The 26,013-nt window shown below is 40.4% G+C and overlaps 1 protein-coding gene across 1 annotated transcript; it reads left to right on the top strand.

Annotated features, from left to right (window-relative positions):
- The first annotated feature begins 3,113 nt into the window (after positions 1-3,113).
- On the top strand, positions 3,114-15,506 carry LOC122556322 (phospholipid scramblase family member 5). Its single transcript, XM_043702947.1, has 7 exons — positions 3,114-3,519; positions 5,279-5,353; positions 5,858-6,050; positions 8,086-8,197; positions 8,950-9,049; positions 14,909-14,967; positions 15,052-15,506. The coding sequence occupies exons 1-7, from the start codon at positions 3,114-3,116 to the stop codon at positions 15,076-15,078; spliced, it is 972 nt and encodes a 323-aa protein (XP_043558882.1). The 3' UTR covers positions 15,079-15,506.
- The last annotated feature ends 10,507 nt before the right edge of the window (positions 15,507-26,013 follow it).

Genomic DNA, 26,013 nt, shown 5'->3' with positions numbered 1-26,013 from the left:
GAATCTTTATCAACCAGAAACATTTTCACACTATCAAAGTTCAGCTAGTTGGCAAACGCTAAAAGGTTATCATGCACATATGGACTAGATTCCCAGGGAATTGCCACAATGGATCCATCCTGCAGCTGTCCAGCCTCCTTGATAGGGGATCTGAGTTAGTGATTAACTTGCTGGAGACAAGGGCTACCTTCCAAAGATGTTGTTTGTGACATTTGTGTGCATCCAAATAATGATGTTCAGGAAAGATGAAGAAATGTTTTCTGACTAGGATTGTTATCAATGTTATTTCACATTCTTATACAGCAAGTAGTCCTCATGATGACAATGTGATTCAGGTTTCTGGACAGGTATCTATCTTTATGTAGCAGACAGGGTTGCCAAAATGATACTGCTTTTACATACCCTACAAAATTAGTGCAGCAGCAAGGGTGGGATGTATAGGAGGAGGAACGTGATGTGGTGAGGTCACCAGTAGCATTGTGGTTAGGCACTTAACTAAACTGAAGCAGTGTTTGCCACATGGGTCACAAATTCCAAACCCAGTGGTCTTCCAGGACAAGGGTCATCCTATAAACAACAATCCCTCCATTTCAGAGACACCTATTATTTGACATTAACTCTTGTCATATCATTTTTCACAAGATAGAAGGTGAATTGGCAGATAACAGGCAAAGATGGGCACGACAGGACAATGTAGTGGTGACATAAATGTGACAGTGCACGAACATGAAGATTATTGTAACAGAGCTAACACCCTTGTGCAACTTCAAATCCATTGCCTACACTTTTCTACTTCTCCAACACATGGTACAATCTCTGCTAGAAGCAAGCATTGGCCACCTGCACTGACTGCTCACATGCTTTTGGTCAACCTGAGAGGGTCCTGCTGTTCCACCTACACTCATGCAAGAGCAGACTCAGTTTCCCAGACAGGAGACAATATGTGGGGATTTGACTGAAGTGGAGCTGGGTGCTGGGCAATGGCATAGATTGGAATCATTTTGAACAGGACCCCTAATTCTAGTTCTGTGTTTCTTTTCTTCATCATCCTTCTAACAGACCCCCTGCATCACCCTGCAGCCAAGCATTGGGGAGCACATTGTCGCAATAACAATGAAGCAGTAAATGCCAGGGCAATCCTGTTGAAAGTGACATTCTGAGCAGAAAATGTGTTGCTGGAAAAGCGCAGCAGGTCAGGCAGCATCCAAGGAACAGGAGAATCGACGTTTCGGGCATAAGCCCTTCTTCAGGAATGAGGAAAGTGTGTCCAGCAGGCTAAGATAAAAGGTAGGGAGGAGGGACTTGGGGGAGGGGCTTTGGAAATGCGATAGGTGGAGGGAGCTCAACGTGAGGGTGATAGGCCGGAGTGGGGTAGGGGCGGAGAGGTCAGGAAGATGATAGCAAGTTAGGAAGGCGGTGCTGAATTCGATGGATTTCACTGAGACAAGGTGGGGGGGAGGGGAAATGAGGAAACTGGTGAAATCCGAGTTCATCCCTTGTGGTTGGAGGGTTCCTAGGCAGAAGTTGAGGCACTCTTCCTCCAACCGTCGTGTTGCCATGGTCTGGCGATGGAGGAGTAGGAGGGGGAGTTAAAGTGTTGGGCTATGGGGTGGTTGGGTTGGTTGGTTGGGTGTCCCAGAGGTGTTCTTTGAAACGTTCCGCAAGTAGACGGCCTTCTCCCCAATATAGAGGAGGCCACATCGGGTGCAGCGGATGCAATAGATGATGTGTGTGGAGGTGCAGGTGAATTTGTGGCGGATATGGAAGTGTCCCTTGGGGCCTTGGAGGGAAGTAAGGGGGGAGGTGTGGGCACAAGTTTTGCATTTCTTGCGGTTGCACGGGAAGGTGCCGGGAGTGGAGGTTGGGTTGGTGGGGGGGTGTGGACCTGATGAGGGAGTCACGGAGGGAGTGGTCTTTTCAGAACACTGATAGGGGAGGGGAGGGAAATATATCACTGGTGGTGGGGTCCGTTTGGAGGTGGCGGAAATGACGGCGGATGATACGTTATACATGGAGGTTGGTGGGGTGGTAGGTGAGGACCAGTGGGGTTCTGTCCTGGTGGCGGTTGGAGGGGCGGGGCTCAAGGGCGGAGGAGCGGGAAGTGGGAGAGATGCGGTGGAGGGCATCGTCGACTACGTCTGGTGGGAAATTGTGGTCCTTGAAGAAGGAGGCCATCTGGGTTTTACGGTTTTGGAACTGGGAGCAGATGCAGCGGAGACGAAGGAATTGGGAATATGGGATGGCGTTTTTACAGGGGGCAGGGTGGGAGGAGGTGTAGTCTAGGTACATTCTGAGCATGCAGTCAGTTGAACACTGAGAGTGACACTCCATATGCAATGCCAATTTTTCCATGAACACAGATACCAGGCGAAAGGCTCGAGACATAAAGGCAATCCTGCTAGGAAATTTCTCATTAATTCTGCACGCGTAACTGAAAATGCTGATAGACTATCGCATTTGCTCCAGCTGCTCCAGAATTGCCCTCTGTGCCAACAACTCCTGAGCGTCAGCATTGGTATCTGGCTGAATAGAGCTTGGAAAGTCCTTTCCCTGTAGTAGGGTCTCTGCGCTGCTGGTCCTGATTCTACCACCTGATTTTGCCTATTTGTGATTCACTGTGTCACAAACCATCTACCTGTCTGGGCGGCCCCAGTACATATTTGAGCTGAGGGAAATTGCGCATGAATGCTGTGACAGTGCAGTCCTAAAGTGATGACCAACTTTATGAATACTAAAGGTAAGCACAGAATACAGCTGATATATTCTGTCATTTAGAATTTCATAGAATTTTGTTGTCAGTGTTTATTCTTAATTGTCCTATAACTAAATGTGCAAGCTTACTTTACCTCACAGACTTGTGAAATTGAACAGAACTTCTTGGGAATCTTTTCTCTGTCCCACAATTTATTCTAATATATTCAATGTTGTCTTTCTTTTCTGAAGGGCTTTGTTAACATTGCTGTTGCCCTCCTGAGGAAGAGTTCGCCTTTTTGCTTGAGTGAGTCTTTTATTACAAAAACAATGAAAATCCAGTCTGTTGTGATGGTAACTCTGGTAATCTGATAGCAAGTTTGAGAGGTTTTTTTTAAACAAATGTGAAGAAGCAGGCAGAAATGGCTGCAGTAACCACACAACCTGCCCCTTTTGGATTTTTAGAAAGGGAAAAACACATTGAAAATCTTTTAGGTAGACTAGAAAGAAAGAAAAATGAACAAACTGATGAACTATCGGATAATACTGTACTTTCAGGTGCTACATGGCAACACTTTGACTCGAGCAGGATTAATTCAGAAAAATCAAGAGTATTGGATGAGAAAATTGCTGATGGAAATTTTGAGAACACAAATGAAGAGTGTTCCTTTCAGATGCAATTTAATGATTCCAAAACAGAAGAGTGTTTTCACACGTCTTCACTCCCGAAGGATGTAAAAGGATGTGGGACCATGCAGGAATTTCTTGGATTACAGCCACTCTTCAAACTCTATCAGCTTTGTATCACAGCAAAGGCTGAATACCAAGGCGCGTATAGAATTTTCTTAAATCAGTTACTTTGTGCAGCATGCATTTATAGCATTAGTAACGTACAGTGTTTAAATAGTTTTAGACCATTGAGAAATATCAGATAGCTCTGGGTGCTCCGGTTTCCTCCCACAATCCAAAAATGTGCAGGTTAGGTGAATTGGCCATGCTAAATGGCCCGTAGTGTTAGGTAAAGGGGTAAATGTAGGGGAATGGGTCTGGGTGGGTTGCGCTTCAGAGGGTCGGTGTGGACTTGTTGGGCCAAAGGGCCTGTTTCCACACTGTAAGTAATCTAAAGTAAAGTAATCTAAAGCTCAATTGCAAATTGCATTCAGTTTTCTATATAATAGTCTTCAAGATTGTGAACAGTTTATACCTACCAAGCAGCTTTAATGTAATGTGCACAAAAGAAAGAAAACAAATCAAGGTGTGGTAGAAGAGTTAAGAAAAATTAGAGAAAGCATGGATTAAGAAGCAAAGCAAAAATTTTAATCTTTTATTTAGCAGTGTTCGAAGGCAGATTTTTTTGAACAAGGGATTGGATGACAATGGGATAACAAGGCTAGGAACATTCTGGCAGAGGAGACAGCCCAGACCTGCAGGATAAACCTGTACCTGGCAGCGGATAAAGATAGTGTGAGGCTCAGTATCTTCTCTCTGGGAGCAGAGACAACTGGATCTTGGTAGACCTATCCACTCAGGGCTACTCAGCAACTAGGCTAAAAATCCAAGAGCCATATCATAGGAAAACCTGAGGTGCATTAGTTGGTGAGAAACTACTTTTAGGGAGTGAGTTTAAATAGCTTAATACTAGAAAAAAGATAATTTTTCAAGAAGGAGTATCTACATAGATTTCAGTAAGGAAAACTATCAAATGGAAAGTAAAGTTAAATCAAGCCAAAGTTAAATAAAATAATAAGGGAAACCAAAGGAAAATTAAATTAACATAGGCAAAATAAAGTTGTTACTAGTAAGATTTTAATCATATGTTTATATTTATACTTAGGGTAACAAGTAGTTTTAGCGTTACAAGATGACGGGTCAGCTGGGTCAAGGGGAATGTACATTCCATGGCATGTGTGAGGTCATGGACATACTATTTTCCATAGACAAACACATCTGTACAGTGTCACTGGCTTAAACACCTGGTCTTGGAACATGAGCAGTGGCTGGAGTCTCGAACATGAATCCGCGAGGCAGAGGATTGCATGGATAGCACATCCAAGAATGTGGTCACCACAGGTTAGGAGCATGCCAGCAGAGAGGGAAAGGGTGACTGCTACCCAGAATAGGAGAACCAGGCAGGTTATACAGGAATCTCCTCAGTTTCTCCTGCTTGCTGATTAGTACAACATTTTGGAAACTGGTGAGGGTACTGGTTTCTCCAGAAACAAGGCCATGGCACCACAGAAGCTTCATCTACAGATACAAGGTACACAATGGATTCCATAAGACTTAATCTTCTGGACCGGCTTACCATAAGGGGCCTTGACAAATACTTTAGTAAAGTCTATGTATACAACATCTACTACCCTACCTTCATCCATGATCTTTGTCACTTCCTCAGAAAACTCAATCAAGTTTATGAGACAAGATCACCACCACAAAATGCATATTGGGAATAAATACAAAATGAAGTTGACTAACCTTCATTTACTATGTTTGATAATTTTTTTACTTAATTATAATGTAGAAGTTGTGATGATATTTAGTCTGGAGCATTTGCTGATAATCTATCATTGCTCCATTTCCATTTCAGGTCTTACCTGTGACCCTGGCAGAACATACATTATCACCTCTCAAAAAGGTGAACAACTGTACATAGCATCAGAAGGTAATGTTTTGGGTGAAACAACAATAGAATTGACAAAAAAATTACTGTGTAGAAATGAAAATGAGTTGTATGAATGAAGAGGAAATTGAAATAAATCTGACAGAATACACATTGAAAATTGTGCAAATATTTAAGGGAATTTAGGGTAGAATGTCAACGAGATTTGAGACCTTTTGTTTATAGCATTACAATAGTTCCTTGTGCTGGGAACTTTTCTGGGGATATACTTTTGGCTTCAGGTTATTCTTAAAGGTGAGTTTTAGTTCCTTTGGGATTGAAAGTTGTACACTCCAAAACACAATGGGAAACTGAAGCGCTATAGTTTATGCATACTACATGCTAAGAATCCTGAAGAGTTAACACTGAACCCAGGGAAAGCAGCTCCAGTAGGAAATAGAGTCATAAGAAATTTTTCATTTGAAACCTGGAAAACAATGTTAACTGAATATTTGAAAGAACATTATACCCCTTAATGAACTTTCATCAGTTCTATATCTTCTTCAGATACTACTTGCCTGTGTTTGAACTTGTGTGGTGCAGCTCGGTCCTGTTGCATAAAGATCTATAACCTACAATCAGAGGAGGTACTGCACTTTGCCAGACCTTTCCGGGTAGATGCCTGCTGTTGTGGATGCTGCCTAATGGAGATAAATGTGTTCAATGCACAGAAAGAACAAATTGGTGCAATTAAGCAGAGGTAAGTCTTATCAGGCTTTGCTCTTATTTATCTTAACCACTACAAGGACAATTATAGAATCATAGAGATGCACAGTATGGAAGCAGACCCTTCGGTCAAACTCATCCATGCCGAACAGATATCCAAACCTAATCTAGTCCCATTTGCCAGCACTTGGCTCATATCCCTCTAAACCTTTCCTATTCATATACCCATCCAGATGCTTTTTAAATGCTGCAATTGCACCAGCCACCATCACTTCCTCTGGCAGCTCACTCCATATACGCACCACGGTCTGCATAAAAACATTGCCCCTTAGGTCCCTTTTATATCTTTCCCCTCTCGCCCTAACCCTATGCCCTCTAGTTCTGGACTCCCCCATCACAGGGAAAAGATCTTGTCTATTTATCCTATCCATGCCCTTCATGATTTTATAAATCTCTATAAGGTCACACTTCAGCCTCCAATGCTCCAGGGAAAACAGCCCCAGCCTATTCAGCCTCTCCCCATAGCCCAAATCCTCCAACCTCAGTAACATCCTTGTAAACTTTTCTGAACCCTTTCAAGATTCATAACATCCTTCTGATAGGAGGGAGCCAAGAATTGCACGCATTATTATATTTCTAATTGTATGTCTAATTGTTTAGTTCAATTAAGTTGCAGCATCATGGGTTCAAATGCTTTTATCATTTCCCTGGAGTGAAATATTAAGCTATTGGCTTCTCTCCCTGTTGCAAACTCCATTCCTTAGCCACCAGCACCATCTCTGTCCTTGTGAGGTTGAACCAGACAGTTTCACAATATTTGATCCCGAGGCAAACTTTCAAAGATATGTTTATGCTATCACAAAGACAACATAGTTCCACTTCATAACTCTGATGAAATCTACCCCTGTCTTAATCATCTGGTGCTGAAACCCTCAGTTGTGCTTTTGTTAGCTTTAGATTTGAGTGTTCCACTGCACTCCCAAGAGGCCTCCAACTTGCTACGCTTTGTAAACCTGAGTTCATCCAAGACACTATTTACCATATCCTAATTTGCACTATGTCCTGTTCACTCATCACCTTTTTACTTACTGATCTTCTTTGACTTCTTGTTAAGCAATGGCCTCACCTTTAAATTCCTCATCCATACTTTCAAATCCCTCCATGGTCTTGCTCTCCAGCAGCTCTGTATCTCCTTCAAACCTACAATCCTCCGAAATATCTTCCGATTCTGGCCTTGAGAGTTTCCCAAATTTAATCTCTTCACAGGTGGCAACCATGCCTCCAGCTCCCGCAACCCTAAGTTCTGAAAGTCCTATTTTAAATTACTCTGCCTCTTTATATTTCTGACAAAAAATTCTATTTAATAATACTCCTGAATGGTTTTACATTGTTAAAGGTGCTATAGAAACACAAATTATTGCTGTTATTACACAAAGCAGAGAAACAGTTTATCAAATCAATTTCCCCTATTGATTTACTGCATCCACCTCATCATACAAAACATAATTAAGTCAGAACTTTCTAATCTGCATTTTTACTATAAAATTAATTGGCTTACAGCGTGAAAAGCATAATACTGTGGATACTAGATAAGTGAAATAAAAATAGACAATTCTGGAAAATCTCAGCTAGTCTGGCAACATCTGTGCAGACAGAAGCAGAGTTGACATTTCTTGTCTGATATGACTTCTGCAGAACAGGGATAGTTTAATACAGTTAATAGCTAAATGGTATCACATTTTATGAGGACATGACTAAGTGCTGCAGAAATTGTATAGTTTTCCTATCGTGCATGCACGAACACAAGCAAATCAGGATGAAAATACTTCTCTGCAGCAACATTAAGGAGTCTGTGTAAAATGAGTTAGCAATTAATTCATCATGCAGGAATTTAGATCTATTGTAGAAGGATACCTATTTATAAACTGTAGCATTTGGAGGAAGGTGAAAAGATAAACAACTGTTGAAACAGTTTGACTTTGCATCCATCCAGGTTATATTAGTCTACAGAATGCTGAACAAGTACTGAGCCCTAAAGTGAATGTGTTCCTTTGTGTCCCTGGCTTCAGATGGAGCATGTTCACACCATTGTTGGAAATCTGTGATAAGAATGGACATGGGATTATGAAAATTCATGGCTCCTGTTGTCCTTGCCGTTGTTATTCAGACCAGGAATTTAAGGTACTAACACTCAACATAATTAGAATGATACCGAGTCAGCCAAAGGTATTTTTCTGAATATACTCATACCTTCCCTATTACAGACTAAGTCTCATAAGACCAAAAGTAGGGATGCTTGCTGATGATTACAGTATTCAGATCCATTTGCAGTTAACATTGTCTGCTTGCATCATGGGTGGACAACATTCAGATTTGGGCTGATGAGTGACATGAATTATAATTGCCATTGAATCACCATGGCTGAAAATGTGTTGCTGGAAAAGCGCAGCAGGTCAGGCAGCATCCAAGGAGCACGAGAATCGACGTTTCGGGCATGAGCCCTTCTTCCCATGAACATCTCCATCAAATGAGTGTCTAGAAGTCTCATGCTGAACTAGATATTAAACTGTAAAGAAAGACAGAAATATGATTAGTCCATCTCAGATCATCAATCCAAAAATAATAAATTGTTGGAGTTTGAGACATTTAAAATAGCAGCAGAGTTTATTTCCTTCATGTTTTCTCCAATTTGGGGGGAATTTTGTCACTCATTTATAAGAAAGTTTCATTTCTAATAGATTTATTTGTTTGTTAGCAGTTAAAATTACTTATAACTATCAAATTTTAAAATGGTCACGGTTCGTATTGGTTCACAAGATACTGCTAAACAATGTGAAGATGTGTTGCAATTTTATGACAATATAACAGACACTTTGGTATCAATTATAGTCTTACCATTCCCATCTGTAAATAACATGTCCATAACATTACAGATTACATCCAAGATTGGGAACCATTTGGGATCAATCTGGAAACGGTGGCAAGGATACAATTCAGAATACAATATGGACCATGAATACTTTGGAGTAGACTGTAAGAACATTTAATAAGGAATAGTTAACAGAAGTTTAAACATTTATTGATTTAAAAACTCCAATTTTTATCACATGACACCTGATCTGATGTTTTGCCTTGTGTTTATACAAGAATGCAATGAAATTGCATCAACGTTTTCTTTAGTGGCAATACTTTGATTATAATCAAGTGCAAAATCAACACTAAGGCAATGATGCAAAAGATATTGCACAAATTCCATTACAATCAGAATGATGGTGCTTCCATAGGTAGTTGAACACTTGATGGGCAATACGGCCCTTAATAATTAAAAAATAATGACATTCATATTTTAGGTAAGGAATATTGTGTTTTTGTGTTAGTGCTTTTGAGCGAAAGGATTCAAATCAAACCTTAATACAAAAGCAAAATATTGCAGTTGCTGGAAATCTGAAATTAAATCAGCAAATGCTGGTAATACTCAAGTTTGGCAGTATCTGGAGATAGAGAACAGTTTTATTGGGGTAATGTATTTTTTTTTTGGCTGTGCAAGTTGTGTTTAGTTTTTTGAAGGCATTTTCACTGTGAATCTAGAGAGATTTCTCACAGTAACTTATCAAACGTGTCTTATTAACTACCTATCCCACCTCAATATCATCTCCATGTCTGATTCTATCCCCAATTTACGGCACATAATTCCTGGAGCAGCTCATCATTCACTAAGTATCTGCTGAAAGATTTGGCACCTGCACCATATTTAAAAGGTTGCTGTGCACCCAGACAAGGACTGGCATTCCGAAACTACTCAGTCAAGGACATCACCTGAACATATTGGAGACAGTGAAGATTGTGCCATGATTCTCTGATGTATTCTGGAGGCCCCAGTGAAGGGAGTGGAGCAAATCAGGGGCATCCTCTTCCTGGAGGAATAACAGAAGACATCATGTCACCCAACTCTGGCAGCCTGGTCTGAGGTTGGCATGTAGGTCATTGCCACCTCCACAGTGTAGAGGAATGGCCAGCAGTGATGTGAGTTGCCAGGATAAGTACCACATGCCTCTCTGCTACCTCACACTCACTCTTATCTCTGCTATTAACCTACCTCCCACCAAGGATCACACTGTATCACTCTCAATATTGCCCACAATATCCTCTCTCACTGGCTCTTGTTCCCCTCCAACCTTTTACACCATTACCTCCAAAGGCCTCTGCACTGCCTACTCTCTCGTCCAGAACACCACACTACATTTTAACCGCCTACACCTGCCATTTTCACCTCTCTCCAGCACTTCCTTGTTCTCATTCCAGGGGAAGACAGCTCACATTAAGACAGAAAGGGACCAGATGGGTGGAAGGGTGCCTAACATTTGACTCTTCATCCCCTATGAATTCTGGCTCTTGCAGGAAAAGACCAGGAAAGCTCCTGTGGAGATGCTGAGGCATCCATGTTCCTCCAACTGAGTAAGCATGGAGGTGGCTCTCGAGATTAGATTAGATTAGATTAGATTCCCGACAGTGTGGAAATATGTAATAACATCTCTGAACAGGTTGAAGAAATAATATTACTCTTCATTCCACTGCAAGCCCCACATTAATCCTACTGTCTCATTGCACACCAACTGTAATAATTGTCAGTGGCAGTTCTGTCTCTCTTTAGGCTTCAGCTCCTACTGGGATGCCCCCCCCCCCCCCCCACCTCTGCAGAGAAATGGATGATTCCCCCATAAGCCATATCCTTGACCTCCAGAGAAGGGAATATGGAGGCCTCAGGGGAAGCATCAGCAAGGTTGTCCCTTCCACTTTCCACCAGCTCAGATATTGATATTGTTGTGGAAACGTTAGTGTTAGAAAATTTGAGGGCACAATCAGGTGAGGACCTCATTGTGACACTCCATAGTTGGTTGAGGAAGAAATGCTTCAGTGCACTAGTTCTTGATCAGAGACCAAGCACCTGCTCAGTTCCAGGCAGGACAGCATTCTGTGATGTCAGTAATCGGGAGCTTTGGCACAATGCACAGGGAGGCACAGGAGCAGCAGACAGGTAAGTGTGTCTTAGAGTCATAGAGTCATAGAGATGTACAGCACAGAAACAGACCCTTCGGTCCAACTCATCCACGCTGACCAGATATCCTAACCCAATCTAGTCCCACCCTTCATTGCCCAGAAGCTGCAGGAGTGCAGTGAGTCATATAATCATCTGGCTGCCTCCATGGACAGATTAGCAGCCGTAATGGAGAGCCAGATACCAGCACCACCAGTCTGCTAAAGAGATGTACACATCTGCACCCCATTGCATGAAACATTGCTACTCCCCAACAAACCTCTTTTCCTCTTAGTTTCTATAGACAGACCTAACAGACTGACCACGGCCCATTCACTTGAGGTGGTTGCTTTAACTAGCATGGATGCAATGGGCAGAGGGGATTTTTTTTCCTGTGCTGTAGATCTCTATGACCTAATCAGACAGGCCCTGATGAGACATCTCCCCAATCATAGCCCCCGATTAGCCACTATAGACTCACAGGACTATTTGTGCCTGGTTGTGTGACTGTGCTGGTTGGCACAACAAGGCAAAGCAAGGCAGGAATGGTGGTTGGTACTAGTGAGCTTGCATTGAGAGCAGGTGAGCAGCCCTGAGATGTAAGTGCCTGTCCATGCACGAGCTGTCCTTGGAGCAGCCTTTCAAAGCTAGTTGCTGATACATCCTTCAAAGTAAATCTGTCCTTCCTGAGCAGCCTGCAATGGGATCCAAGAGATGCCATGACAGTCAGGAGAGGTTGGCAAATGTTGAATGCCAATGTTAGTGGACAAGGGATGTGGCTGGTGGCTGTGAGTCATGCCCTGAGATGGTATTTGGTGTTGAGCAACAGAGAGGCTCTCTGTAGCCAGTAGCAAACTAAAGTCATCAGAATCCTGCTCTGGCTTCCATGTTGTAGGTTCTTAACATGTAGCTTGTTCAGTGATTGTGGTATGATAGGAAGCTGAATATAGATGAGTTATGTCGTGGCATTAGTAAATATTTGAGAAGTTATAAAACCCCTTATTTGGTAGCTCGCAGCTGTTTAGTGAGAAACTCACTTGCCAAAATGCTCCCGCTGTCAAAATAGGCTTTGCTGATGATTCTGCCCAATCCTGGCATAAATCTCACCATAGCTCACATCAATCAGACCTTTACAAAATTCAACCCAACCTTTCAAATTGATGACCCTTCGTTTTCAGTTATAATTCCAATATAAAGCTTGCTAACTCCTTATACAAAGATCAACTTACTTCTTTAGTGTTCCCAATGCAGAAGTTCCCTTTTTAGGAATATATATTGAAACAAGCAGACTCCAAAACATACAATTTCCCATCTATCTATTTGGTTAGGTAGAAAATAGTGACCAGTGGGTACTTTATTTTCTTGTTTGTTTTCTGGCATGCAAACTTTCCTGCTGGAACTTTAATGCCTAACATACCAAATCATGTCATTCCAGTAAATTCGAAAGATATTGTGATTGATATAGAAGAAATCTTCTGTGTTCAGTAAGTTATATCTGCTAAAGGCAAAACAAGCAAGCATAGTAAAAGTATAATTTCATATCCTGGTGTGAAAGACCTTGATTGCTTCACAACATTGATCAGTGTACTGAGATAATATTTATATACTGCTGATTTATATTTCACAAAATGGCAATACCTTACAGAATGAATATTTCCTAAACAAACATAAGGAGAGCTGTTTTATATTGAATGTTCGGGTATGTTGAGTACGTTCATACTCCCATAGTGAACTGAGCACAGGTATGTATGGATGAGCAGATTTACTAGAATGTTACCAGGGATGAAGAACTGCAACTTTTTGAAGAGATTAAAGAAGCTAGGATTATCTCTTTAGAGCAGTAAAGTTTAAAGGATGTTTTAGTAGAATTTTGAAAGGTTTGGATGAAATAAATAAGGAAAACCAGTTTTCAGTAGTGGGCAGGCTTATAGCTACAGGAGAGGTAGATTTGAAATTATTGCAGATAAACAGGAGAGGAAAATTTCTATCATTTTTATATACAATTGTGTTTGATGTACTGGAATGCACTGCTTGAGTTGGTAGCAGAAACAGATATAATAGGAACATGCAAGAGAGAATTGTATAAATAGATAAATTACAGATTATGGGGAATGAACACAAAATAAAACTACTTGGACAGCTCCTTCAGAGTTGCAGGCAAAATCAGATGAATGGTGTCCTCATATCCTATATGACTTAACGATTTGGAAATACCTGCATCCATTATACCATACCAATTTACAATCCCTTTCCACCATGGAATTTTCAATGTTGACTTGTAAAATGACACATAAATAAATGTTGAGATTAAGAAATTTGCAGAACTGAAATACTGAAAAAATAGTTTCAATGCAGATAAGTTGATTATATTTGGGAAGAAAATAAGGAAGTGCATAATATTTCAGGAAGTCCTGAAAGGACTGGAAAGGAACATTGTTTGTTGTTGAACACCAAAATAGAGCCACTACTCAAGGAGTACATAGTCTACTTCTACCCTGGGACAGACAGTTCTGCAGGTGCATTGGGATGCTTTTTGTTTCTTTCTATTTCTGAAGATGTTATCACATGCAACTAAATGACTTTCCCAGCACCAAATCCCTGTGACATTTTTTCTTTTCTGTTTTTAACTATCAATTGCTGAATGCTTTATTGATAATTTCTAACTGACCTTTCAAGGATGCTTTTTTTCCCCCATACATGGGATGCTTTATAAAGGGCTCAAGTGATGCTTTCTAGCTGGGCAGGCCATTGCCTGTTTCCAAGGGAACTCATAGTCATCAAGTTTCACATGGAGATTAATTAATAATTCTCCATGGAGCTTGTAGGGGTTATTGCAAGGAAAACAAGGAACAAACTAGGATAAAGCAGTTGATCTGGGAGCACAAACATAAAAACCACTGAGTAAGGATGTGGTTTAAGAAGGACATTAAAAATAAATCAAACATAGTTTCTATAGATATAGAATGGAAAAGTAGGAAGTTAGGCAAAAATTGTACTAAACCTTGGATTACATTCAGAATACTGTGTGCAGATCTGGCCATTATTTCATAAAAATAATGTAGAGGCATCAAAATAATAAAATTCCAAGAATGCCAGCACAACTGTCAGCATATTCATAGCCGGAAATGATGAATAGGCTGAGTTACTTAATCAAAAGACAAGGCTGATGGAAACTTAGAGATCTTTACAATGCTGAAAGGTTTTTTGGAGGCGATCAATATTTACCGATTAAGAAATAAAATTGTGAATTCAGAAGTAGCATCTGCACTCAGAGTGACGATGATATGGAATAAAAACAAAAAGCTGGAGAGACTCAGCAGGTTTGGCAGCATCTCTGGAGAGAGAAACTCTTATTTTTAGAGGAGTCGTATTCTATTCAAAACTCTACTTCTCTTTCCGCAGACATTGCCAGACCTGTTGAGTTTCTTCACGTTGCATTTTATTTCAGATCTCCAGCATTCACAATGCTTTGCTTTTATTCATTGAGAATGTGGATTTTGTTTCCACAAGTTGTTGAAGTGGATAGTACAGATACACTTAAGGGAAGCTAAATACTTAAATAAATAAAACAAAGAACTGCCCGTGCTGGAGATCTGAATCAAAAACAGAGATTGCTAGTGAAACTCGGCAGGTCTGGCAACATCTGCTTCAAGTCCAGTGACTCTTCATTGGAACTAAGTTAAATACATAAATGACAAAAAAAGGAATAAAAGATTATTTTGACAGTTAGATAAGTAAGGGAGGTTCAGGTAAAACAAAAAGACTCATTTGATCTGTATGTTATGTTTTATGCTCTTGTTAAGATATTTGATTGAAAACTGATCCTGGTGCATTTACTTACATGTTTTTCAATATAGTTCCAGTCAACATGAATCCAAACGCAAAAGTGCTTTTGCTGGCTGCTGCCTTCTTACTTGTAAGTTGCAATTATGATCAAACTTTATTTCAGTGTTAAAATTTTAGTTAGTTTTACCATCCTATGTTTGTATTTTCTTTACAGAACTACATGTTCTTTGAAATGAGCTGAACTTCAAGATTCCTTTCATCCCCATCAAAAGCAAGGTTGTTTGATAAAAAAAAGTTTAAATGTTGAAGTGCAAAATATTGAAAATAAATTACACTTCAGTTCATGTAAATATACCTGTTTGGCTTGAAACAATTGTAAACATTTTTGTATTTCTTTGATCAAGAGATGCCTTAACTACCTGTATATGAAACATCAATTATAAAGCATATTATTGTTGTTCAAAGAAAATACATTGAGCCAGGGAATGACCATCTCCAACAAGAGAGAATCTAACTATTGCTTTTTGACATATAATTGCATTGCCATTGCTGAATTCCCCACTATCAACACTTTGTTAGTTTGCGAGAAAGCTAACTGCACCAGCCATATCAATACTGCAGCTACAAGAGTAAGTCTGAGATGGGAATTGTGCAATGAATAACTCACCTCCTGACTCCCTAAAGTCTGTCTATCTCTGGCAAGATACAAGTCAGAAGTATGGCAGAGTACTTCTCACTTTCCTGGATGAATGCGGATCCAGGAACACTCAAGGAACTCCAGGACAGAGCAGTCTGCTTGATTGGCACTCAATCCAGCACCTTAAACATTCAAGCTCAATTTTCTCCAAGGTAGATAATGTCTGTATGGCAAAAATGCTAGAAGAAATCAGGAATCCCAAGTCCTGCTCCCAAACTTGGTATTTCTAATTTCCACTGGGGGTGTGATTGAGGATTTGCCATTGTTTATCCATGCCTCATTCCTAGAGCCACCCAGTCATTTAATTTACCAGCTGCATCACTAAAGTCAGATTTTGGAATGCTGAGTGTCTAGATTTAAGTAATAATCGATCTAGATTTTTTTGTGCATGGTAATTTTTGCATACTCAATGAGTCAGCACAAGTGAAGAAAAGAATGATGGGTGGAAGTAGGCATTAAGTTAGCATTGTGGACTGGGGGCATGGAGATGGGTAGGGGACATATGGTGGACTCAGAAGGATGGATAGAGGGCATTAGATTGCATGGGTTGGTATTTATGGGGCATAAGTAGCGTATGTGGGGTTGAGGGATATATTGGGAGTCCGAGACGTGAGGGCTGGAGAATATTTTAAATGTCTCCCCTGTAGAGAGCTAAGGTACTACTTTGGATCCAAAACTGGGATACTTCCAGTGAAGGGAAGGTATTTTGAATAAAAAGTGCTTAAACTCATTGAGACTGCTGTAGTTGTCAAGGAACTGTCCAATAATAGCACGTTTAAAAAATGTGATGGCAGTTTAGAATACTTGTTCAAATAAGACATAACAGTTATGCTGCATTACTAATTTCCCAAACTAACATGTTTACAATGAGGCACCAATCAAGTAAGGATTTTGATGGACAGCTCCGACTGCTTGTTGACTGGAAATATTTGTTTATATAAGGAACTAACCTTTAATGGATTAAGCTCTTCGTGAAATACTTGCTTTTACAATGGATCAATTTAAGGAATTTCAGTGTATCGAATATTTTTGTTGTTTTGATTAGAGTGACTTTTGTCCCAATAGTGACATTATCAGTAGAACTTTCAGCGTGGTTTTCTCATCGTGAACGCCACATAGGTTAGCAAAGAGATGGAAGTAAGAGTACGATTTGCTGTGAGTAGGAGGTACAATTTGAAATTGTGGCTTTAAAGGTGCCATGAGGATAATTGGAGACATGGAGTTGGGTGGGAGGGGGGTGATGCAATATGAGGGTTGGTAGATGGGTATAGGGTGGTACAGGTGTTACAAAGGGCCATGGGGATGGGTAAATGGGCAAAGGGTGACACAGGAAAATGAGGAGGATAGGGAGATTGGGTTTGGGGCTTCAGTGGGCAATGGAAGTATGTGTTAGGGTGAGGGATGTTTTATGCCTTCATCTTTATTTTTTAAACATTGACTAGAGTGCTGAAACCTTGAGGCAGGCTTTCTATGCAATCTACAGCATGTCTGGCCTGACTCCTAGTACAGCCTGCAACCCACACCCAGGACTTCTTTCACCTCTATATGTCCAACCTATGAATACAATTGGGACTCTTCTCTCCATCACTGCAGTGGCAGCTGTGTATCATATACAAGGTGCAATCAAAGGATCAAAGGCTCCTTTGACCAACTTCTTCGCCTGTGACCTCTTATCACCTGGAATGGCATGAACAGCCAATACATAGGAACACAAGCAACCAGGAACACTGCCACCAGCAAGTTCTTCTCCAAGCCACCCACCATTCTGATTTCAATTATATCATCATTCCTGGGTGAAATTCCTGGATCTTCATTCCAAAACAAATTCTGGTGTATCCACACCTCAAGGACTACAGCAATTCAAGACGTCAGCTCACTTCCACCTACTCCAGGGCAGTCAGGAGTGAGCAATAATTGCTGGCCTTATGAGCAACTGTCACATTCCATAAAGGAATAAAAATCATTTATGTCTGAAAGGGCCAGTTCAGATAAATCAGCTAAGTTAAAGGAAGATATAAAAAATACAAAGATTTTGCAAGGTTTTGGAGAGAAATAGCACATGGAATTGCAGGGAATCTCGGAATTATATTTAAATTCTCTATCCTGAGGCCACTTTTGCTCAATGTGAACAACAATAATTTGAATAAAGTGTCACAAGTGTGTAACATATAATGTGAAGAAAGCCAATCAGTTTTTCAAATGGACAAAGAAACCTAGAAAATTGGATCCCAGCAGTCACATGACTACACTTGCAGGTTCAATTGATATTGGGACTAGACTGTATTTATCTCAGGAAAAAAATCACAAGACACTTTTTGAAATTCAATTAAACCTTTTAAAGTTAAACAGAAACTCCTCAACAATAGTTTCAATGGACATGTGAATAGCTCTTCCTATCTCACCATAACTTGACAATGACAGCCATCTAAGTAGACATCCAGTCATGAATAGTGATGGACAATTAAACTACTCAATAGAGGAGAATGCCCCATCCTTAATAATGGGTGATCCCAGCATATCAGTGGAAAAAAAGGGCTAAAACATTTGCAACAATCTTCAGCCAGATGTGCTGAGTGGACAATCCATTTCAGTATCCTCCAGAGGTCCTTAGTATTACACATGCCTGTCTTCAGCCAAATCCATTCGCTCCACGTGGTATCAAGAAATGGCAGGAGACACTGGATACTACAAAGACTGTGGGCCCTGACAACATTCCACAATAATAATCAAGACTTGTTCTCCAGATCTCGGTGTCTCCCGAATCAAACTTAAACTTAAACAACCTCCTGATGAAGGAGCAGCGCTCTGAATGCTAGTGCTTTCAAATAAGGCTGTTGGACTATAATGTAGTTGTGTGATTTTTAACTTTGTACATCCTAGTACAACATCAGCAGTTCCAAATCATGCCCAATGCAACTACAACATTGGCATCTTTTCAACAATGTGGACAATGTCCCAGGTATGTCCTGTCTACGAGAAACAGAAAAAATCCAACTCAGCCAATTACCACTTCATTAATCTACTCTTGATCATCAGTAAAACATTGCAAGAGGTCATTAACTGTGCTAACAAGCAGCACTCGCTTAGCAACAGCAATAACTATCGAACAGCATTTGCTCACTTTGCTAAATTTAGGTTCTGGCAGCACCACCTTATTGCAGACTTGATTAAAAAATGAACAAAAAAGTTGACTTCCAGAGGAAGGTAAGATTGACTGGGCTTGACATTGAGGCTAAATTTACCTTTGGGGGCGCGGGGGCTGGTAGTGGTGGAGGAGGAGTGGGTATGTTGACTATCTGCTGTCTGCATTCATATCAGTTGTAAAGATACAGGATTGTAGTTGTTGGGGATAAATCATCTCAGCTCCAGGTCATCAGAATATCAGAAGTGGTGATATTTACTGATGATTTCATAATATTGAGCACCATTTGTCCCTCCACAGATCAGTATCTTCAGCAGTCCTTGTTCAAATTCATGAAGGCCTGGACAACATCCAGATTTGAGTTGATAAGTGGCAAGTAACATTCACACCATACAAGTACCAGCCAATGACCATTGTCACAAAGCTGGTCCTTTTTTTAAAAAGCTGTTCCTTTCCTCAAGGATACTGTGTCCTTGGTTTGTTTAAGACATGTCATAAAACACTCCGGGGGTCCGAAACAGCTGGGATTGGTACAGAGATAAAAGAATAATGAGAGGCCTTTTTGTTTGTGTGTAAACAGATGAGGCTTTAGATCAAAGTTTTATATTTTTAAAAGTAACCTATATAAGTCAAGGGGGCATGGCCAGCTCTCTAGCTGAGCAGTTCGGTCCAGAATGAATTAGGGAGTTCAGCAGTGGACTGTGTGAAGAGAGGCTGCTAAACTCTCTCTCCTTCTGCCCTCTAACTTCGACCTGTAAACATTTGTTCCATTTTTACTGTGGTAAGGGGTTTGTTTATTGGGACTGTTGTGTATATTTGGAACACCATACTTAAGTCTAGTTTGGATAGACTGAGTTCTGTAGGGGTTCTTCATTCTGTTCTTTGTGTTTCATTGTGTAATTTTGTGAATAAACTTTTGTCTGTTTTAAAACCTGGTAGTGAACCTAGCTAACTTACTAATTTTCATGTACACTTACCGAAACAAATTGCGAAGTTATGGTCTGGGCTGTCTGCTTAAGAATGTTTTGAGTGGTCTGGCCTAATCCATAACAGACTGGGGGCTCTTTGTGGGATTTTAAACAGTGAGTGGTAGGTGCTAGTGTCTTTATTTCGAGTGTTGGTTTGGTTGGGTAGACAAAGCTTGGGATAGTAATGGTTCTTACAGTCACCAAAAGTTTTCTGCAAGTGAATGTGGTGACTTGGAAGTTTTGCAAAAGGTGAATAAGACCAAGCTGCAGGAATTAGCAGACAAGCTGGAGTTGGAACTGCCTCCTTCTGTGTGGAAAGGAGAGATAATTACAGCAGTAGCTCAGCATTTAAACTTGCTGGAGAAACCATCAGGATCTATACAGATGGCAAGAATTCAATTGCAAATAAAGCAGCTAGATTGAGAGACAACAAATAAGGAAAGGGCAGGAGGATTGAAACAATTTGAATTATAATTAAAAGCAGAAGAGAAGTAAAAAGAGAGAGCAGTAGAAGAGAGAGAAAAGGAGAGGGCAGCAGAAGAGAAAACAGAAAGAATGTTTGAACTTCAAAAACTGACACTTAAAAAGGGAAGTCAGCCTAAAAGGCTGGAGATAAAGGCTTAATGAGGAAGACAGTGAGGATGAGCAAGCCCCTGGTAGTCAGAAGCCTAGTGAGAAACTGTTTAAGTATGTTTAAGCATTGCCTAAATTTGATGAGAAGGATGTGGAAGCCTTCTTTCATTTCATTTGAAAAGGTGGCTAAACAACTGCAGTGGCCAAAGGCAATGTGGGTTTTGTTGATCCAAACAAAACTTGTGGGTTGGGCTAATGAGGTGTTTGCATCACTCTCAGAGGAGGTATCTGGGGAGTATGAGGAGGAAGAAAATGCCATTTTAAGTGTGTATGAGCTTGTACTAGAAGCCTATAGATCAAGGGACCCTGGTCAAACCTATATTGAGTTTGAAAGGATCAAACAGAGTAATTTCGATAGATGGATAAGAGCTTTAAAAATTGAGCAAACCTACAATACCCTTAGAGAGGTAATTATTTTGGAGGAATTCAAAAATTCACTGCCTGAAGCAGCACAAACTCATGTGGAAGAGCAGAGAGTTAAAACGGCAAGGTTGGCAGCTGAAGTGGTTGATGATTACAAGCTGGTTCATAAAACGCAGTTTGGCTTCCAGAATCAATTTCAGTCCATGAGGGTTAGAAACTGGGGCAAACAGAAATCCTCACATAGAAATGGAAAGATCGATCTCAGTGTAGATCATAAGGATAACTTACCACAGGGTAAGAGAGAAACCCTTGAGGGGGACAAAGAACTTAAAAAGCTCTGGTATTTTCATTGTAGTAAAGTGGGCCACACAAAATCACAGTGTTGGTGGGCTAGGAGAAAGTCAGATGTAGGAAAACCAGACAAGCCTGGGAGTTTTGTTGGACTGGTAACAAAAAGCACAAGGGAAGATAGGCAACTGCCTCAGAGTATACAAGATGATCAGAGATTGGTTAAGGAGGAAGTGCCAGATCTGCTTAAAAAATATACATGCAAGGGTAAAGTTTATTCACATAGGCCAGGAGTAGCTGGTAAAGAGGTTACAATATTACGGGACATGATCCTCTCAGCCCGTGATGCTGAAGGATGAGGAGATATGTAATCCTGAAGGACTGTTGTCAGAAAACGTACTGGTAACAGGAATTCATGGTGAGACAAAAAGTGCTCACTTATGCAAAGCGAGGCTAGAGTGTCAAGAGAAGAGTGGAGAATTTGTGGTAGGAGTACTGGACAAACTCTCAGCTCCAGGAATACAACTTGTCCTTGCAAATAATATAGCTGATTCACTGGTAGGCATGCTGTCTACTCTAATTGAAAAGTCAGTGGAGACTCACGCAACTGAAGAAATACAGGGTGTTTATCCAGGGATCTTCCTAGATTGTGTGGTCACAAGATCACAGAGGCACAAGCTGAAGCAGAAGAGTTCAAAAGCCACAAGTAAGGAAGCTGAAATAGCTTTATCAGGGACCTTTTTGATCAGATAAGTGGAACAGAGCAGGAGTAAATAGGTAAACATGCAAGTATCTTTAGCTCTGCTAAGTTAATTTACAGCAGAAAGATGAGAAATTAAAACCGTTGTATCAAAAGGCATATATAGAGGAGAGTGAATGCATTCCTGTGTGATATTACTTAAAAAATGATGTCTTGATGAGGAAATGGAGACCATCGCATATTCAAGCAGATGAGAAATGGGCAGAGATTCATTAAATTGCTTTGCCAGTAGGGTATAGAAAGGAGGTGCTGCAAGTGGCACATGTGCTGCCACTTGGAGGTCATTTAGGGGTGAGGAAAACACAGGCTAAAATACAAAGACATTTTTTACTGGCCTGGACTACACAAGGATGTAATTGAATTTTGCCAGACGTGTCATACATATCAGCTAATTGGAAAACCACAGGCAGTAATAAAACCTGCACCTTTAATACCTATTCCAGCATTGAGGAACTTTTCACTAGAATCTTGATTGATTGTGTAGGTCCCCTTCCTCAAACAAAAAGTGGGAATAAGTACTTATTAACAATAATGGATGTATCAACTAGATTTCCAGAGGCAGTACCATTACACAATATTACAGCTAAAAGAATTGTATAAGAATTACTCACATTTTTACTAGATACAGACTACCAACAGAGATCCAGTCAGATCAAGGATTAAACTTCACATACAAACTATTCAAGGGAATAGTTGTAGATTTGATGGGATAAAACAATTCAAATCTACTGCATACCATCCAAAATTGCAGGGAGTGCTAGAAAGATGCCATCAAGCATTAAAGACCATGTTGAGGGCTTATGGTAAGGACTAGCCAGATGATTGGGATAAGGGAGTTACATTTGTATTTCTTGCAATCAGAGATGCACTAAATGAATCAACCAAATTCAGTCCATTTGAATTAATTTTTGGGCATGAATTAAGAAGACCATTAAAAATTGATTAAGGAGAAATTAATAAGTCAGAATTCAGAGACCACCCATTTGGACTAAGAGTCAAATTTTAGAGAACAATTTAAATAGAGCTGGAGAGTTGGCTGGACAGCATTTAAAAGTATCATAGCATACAATGAAAAAACAAGCAGACAAGAACTCATAAATGCACAATTTTGCAAGTGGGGACAAGGTATTGGTGTTACTTCCAGTAATAGGTGAACGTTTAAAAGCAAGGTTTAGTGGACCTTATCAAATTGAGAAGAAATTGAGTGAGGTGAACCACTTGATAAGGACTACAGACAGGAAAAAATCTCTGTGTATCATGTGAATATGCTCAAGAAGTATTTTGACAGGGAGGGAAAGAGAGGTTGTTAATGATTACAGCACAGAGGGAAGAACCAAATTCAGAGGATTCTGAATTGGACATTCCTCAGATCAAATTGGACAATGAGGAAGTCAAAAATTGAGATAAATCATTAAGCACCTTCCACAAGGAAATCAAAATGACCTGAAAGAGTTATTACTATCACATGGGGAGATATGCGGAAATAAACTAGAAAGTACTAACCTAATTGCACATGATGTAGATATAAGAGCTGCTGTTCTGATTAAGCAACATCCTTATAGGCATAACCCTCTAAAGTTGGCACAAGTTCAGAAGGAGATAGAGCGCATGCTTCAAGATGGTACAACCGAAGTGAGTTACAGTGAGTGGAGCTCACCCATAGTCACGGTGTTAAAGCCAGATGGGACTATCACAAAGTCAACGATGTTACAAAGACTGATGCATATCCAATTCTGCAGTTGGAGGACTGTGTCAGAGAAGTGGGACAAGCAACCTACATTTCTAAGTTGGACTTGCTCAGAGGCTACTGACAAGTACCTCTGTCAGAAAGAGAAAAGGCGATTTCAGCTTTCGCAATGCCAAATGGACTATATACGTTCAAAGTCATGCTATTTGGTATTAACATCGCTCCGGCCACATTTCAGAGACTAACTAATAAGGTCATTGTCAGATTATCCAACTGAGTCGTTTACATTGATGACCTGGTGATCTTTAGTCACTCACGGAAGGAACATTTACAGCATTTATCAGACTTGTTAGATCGATTTTGGAAGGCAGGCTTGATGGTAAACCTAGCTATAAGTGAATTTGCCAAAGCCCAAGTCACCTTCCTGGGCCATGTTATTGGACAGGGACAAATGGCCCCGCTGAATGCGAAAACAAAATGGGGAAATTCCCCAAACTGTGACGAAAACAGCAGTAGTACGTTTCCTTGGATTGAGTGGATTTTACCGAAAGTTTGTGCCGAATTTTAGCAGTGTGGCTGCTCCACTCACCAAATTTTTTAAAAAGGGCAAGACGTTTCAGTGGACAGTAGAGTCAAAAGGCATTTGACAACATAAAAACCGTGTTAACCACTGCCCCAGTATTAGCCACACCTGATTATACAAAGCCTTTCAAGATGGGTATCAATGCCAGTGATGTGGGTGTCGGTACGATGCTCCTGTAGGAGGATGACAGGGGGATAGAAAGACCCATCGGGTGTTTTTCCAGAAAGTTGAACATTCTTCAACAGAAATATTCAACAGTGGAGAAAGGGACTTTGAGTTTGGTGTTGGCATTACAACATTTCAGTGCTTATATTACCAGCAATGCATCGGAGACAATCGCATACACTGATCATAACCCATTGACATTTCTGGAAAAATTTAAGAACAACAATGCCAGACTATTTAGATGAAGTTTGTTGTTGTAGCCATTCAATTTGACAACTGTACACGTGGCAAGTCACGAAAACATGATTGCCGATGCGTTATCAAGACTCGAATGAGATATAGAGGTGTTTGGTGATGGGTGTGCCACGGCCTGAATTCATATGATTGTGCACGTTTGCACGTGTATAGTTAGTATTGTTTATATGTGTGTTTTAGACTACACACCAGTTTGTTTTTGAAGGGTTTAAAAAGTGAAACCAGGTTTGGATATTGATGATTTGTTTTTAAAAATGGGGGAGGTGTCACAAAGCTGGTCCTTTTTTCTAAAAGTTGTTCCTTTCCTCAAGGATACTGTGTCCTTGGTTTGTTTATTATGGGTCATAAAACACTCCAGGCTCTGAAATAGCTGGGTGGATTTTGCCTGTCCTCGGATGCTGCCTGAATTGCTGTGCTCTTCCAGCACCACTAATCCAGAATCTGGTTTCCAGCATCTGCAGTCATTGTTTTTACCTCTGAAATAGCTGGGATTGGTACAGAGATAAAAGGATATTGAAAACCCTTTTTACTTATACGTAAACAGGTGAGTCTTTAGGCCAAAGTTTTTATATTTTTAGAAGTAACCTGTGTAAGTCAAGGGGGCATGGCCAGCTCTCTAGATGAGCAGTTCAGTCCAGAACTAGTTAGGGAGTTCAGCAGTGGACTGTGTGAAGAAAGACTGCTAAACTCACTCTCCTTCTGCCTTCTACCTTCAACCTGTAAGCTTTTGTCTAATTTTTACTGTGGTAAGGGGTTTGCTTATTGGGACTGTTGTGTATATTTAGAACAGCATAATTTAGTCTAGCTTGGATAGACTGAATTCTGTATGGGTTCTTTATCCTGTTCTTTGTGTTTCATTGTGTAATTTTGGAAATAAAGTTTTGTCTGTTTTAAAACCGGGTAGTCAACCTAGCTAACTTACTCCAGGTAATTTTCACTGCACACTTACCAAAACAAATTGCAAAATTATGTCTAGGCTGCATGCTTTGGAAGGTTTTGAGTGGTCTGGCCTAGTCCATAACACCATCTGTAACAAGATACAACCTAACAATCGTCCCTTGACATTCAATGGCATTACCATTGCTGAATATCCTAATATCAATATCCTGAGGGTTGCTATTGACCAGAAACTGAACTGGATTAGCCATATGAATGCTGTGGCTAAAAGATCAGGTGACAGACTAAGAATTCTGAATCAAATAACTCAACTGCTGACTCCACAAAGCCTGTACAACATCAACAAAGTACATGTCAGAAGTGTGATGGAATATTCTCCACTCGCCTGGATAAGCACAATTTCCAATAACACTCCAGTAGCTTGACATCATCCACAACTTTGTAATATCTTTGATTTGGACTATATCCACAGTCACTCCCTCCACTATCAGCACTCAGTAGCAGCAATGTGTGCCACCTACAAGATGCACAATTGGAACTCAAAAAAGCTCAATGAACAGCACCTTCCAAACCCAGGGCCACAGCTATCTAGAAGAATTTAGACACTGCTCCTCAACAGGGTGACAGAGGAAGGATTCCAGGACTGCTGCACTGAATTAGGCAACCAACAGGCACTATCTGGTGATGTAAAAGTAAAACAAAGCAAGTCTCATCTGTTCACTTATGAAATTGATTTCC

The sequence above is a fragment of the Chiloscyllium plagiosum genome, chromosome 13 (genome assembly GCF_004010195.1).
Source record: "Chiloscyllium plagiosum isolate BGI_BamShark_2017 chromosome 13, ASM401019v2, whole genome shotgun sequence".
Taxonomy (NCBI): Eukaryota; Metazoa; Chordata; class Chondrichthyes; order Orectolobiformes; family Hemiscylliidae; genus Chiloscyllium; species Chiloscyllium plagiosum.
The sequence above is the reverse complement of the archived record's forward strand: the minus strand, read 5'-3'. Positions and strand labels throughout refer to the sequence as shown.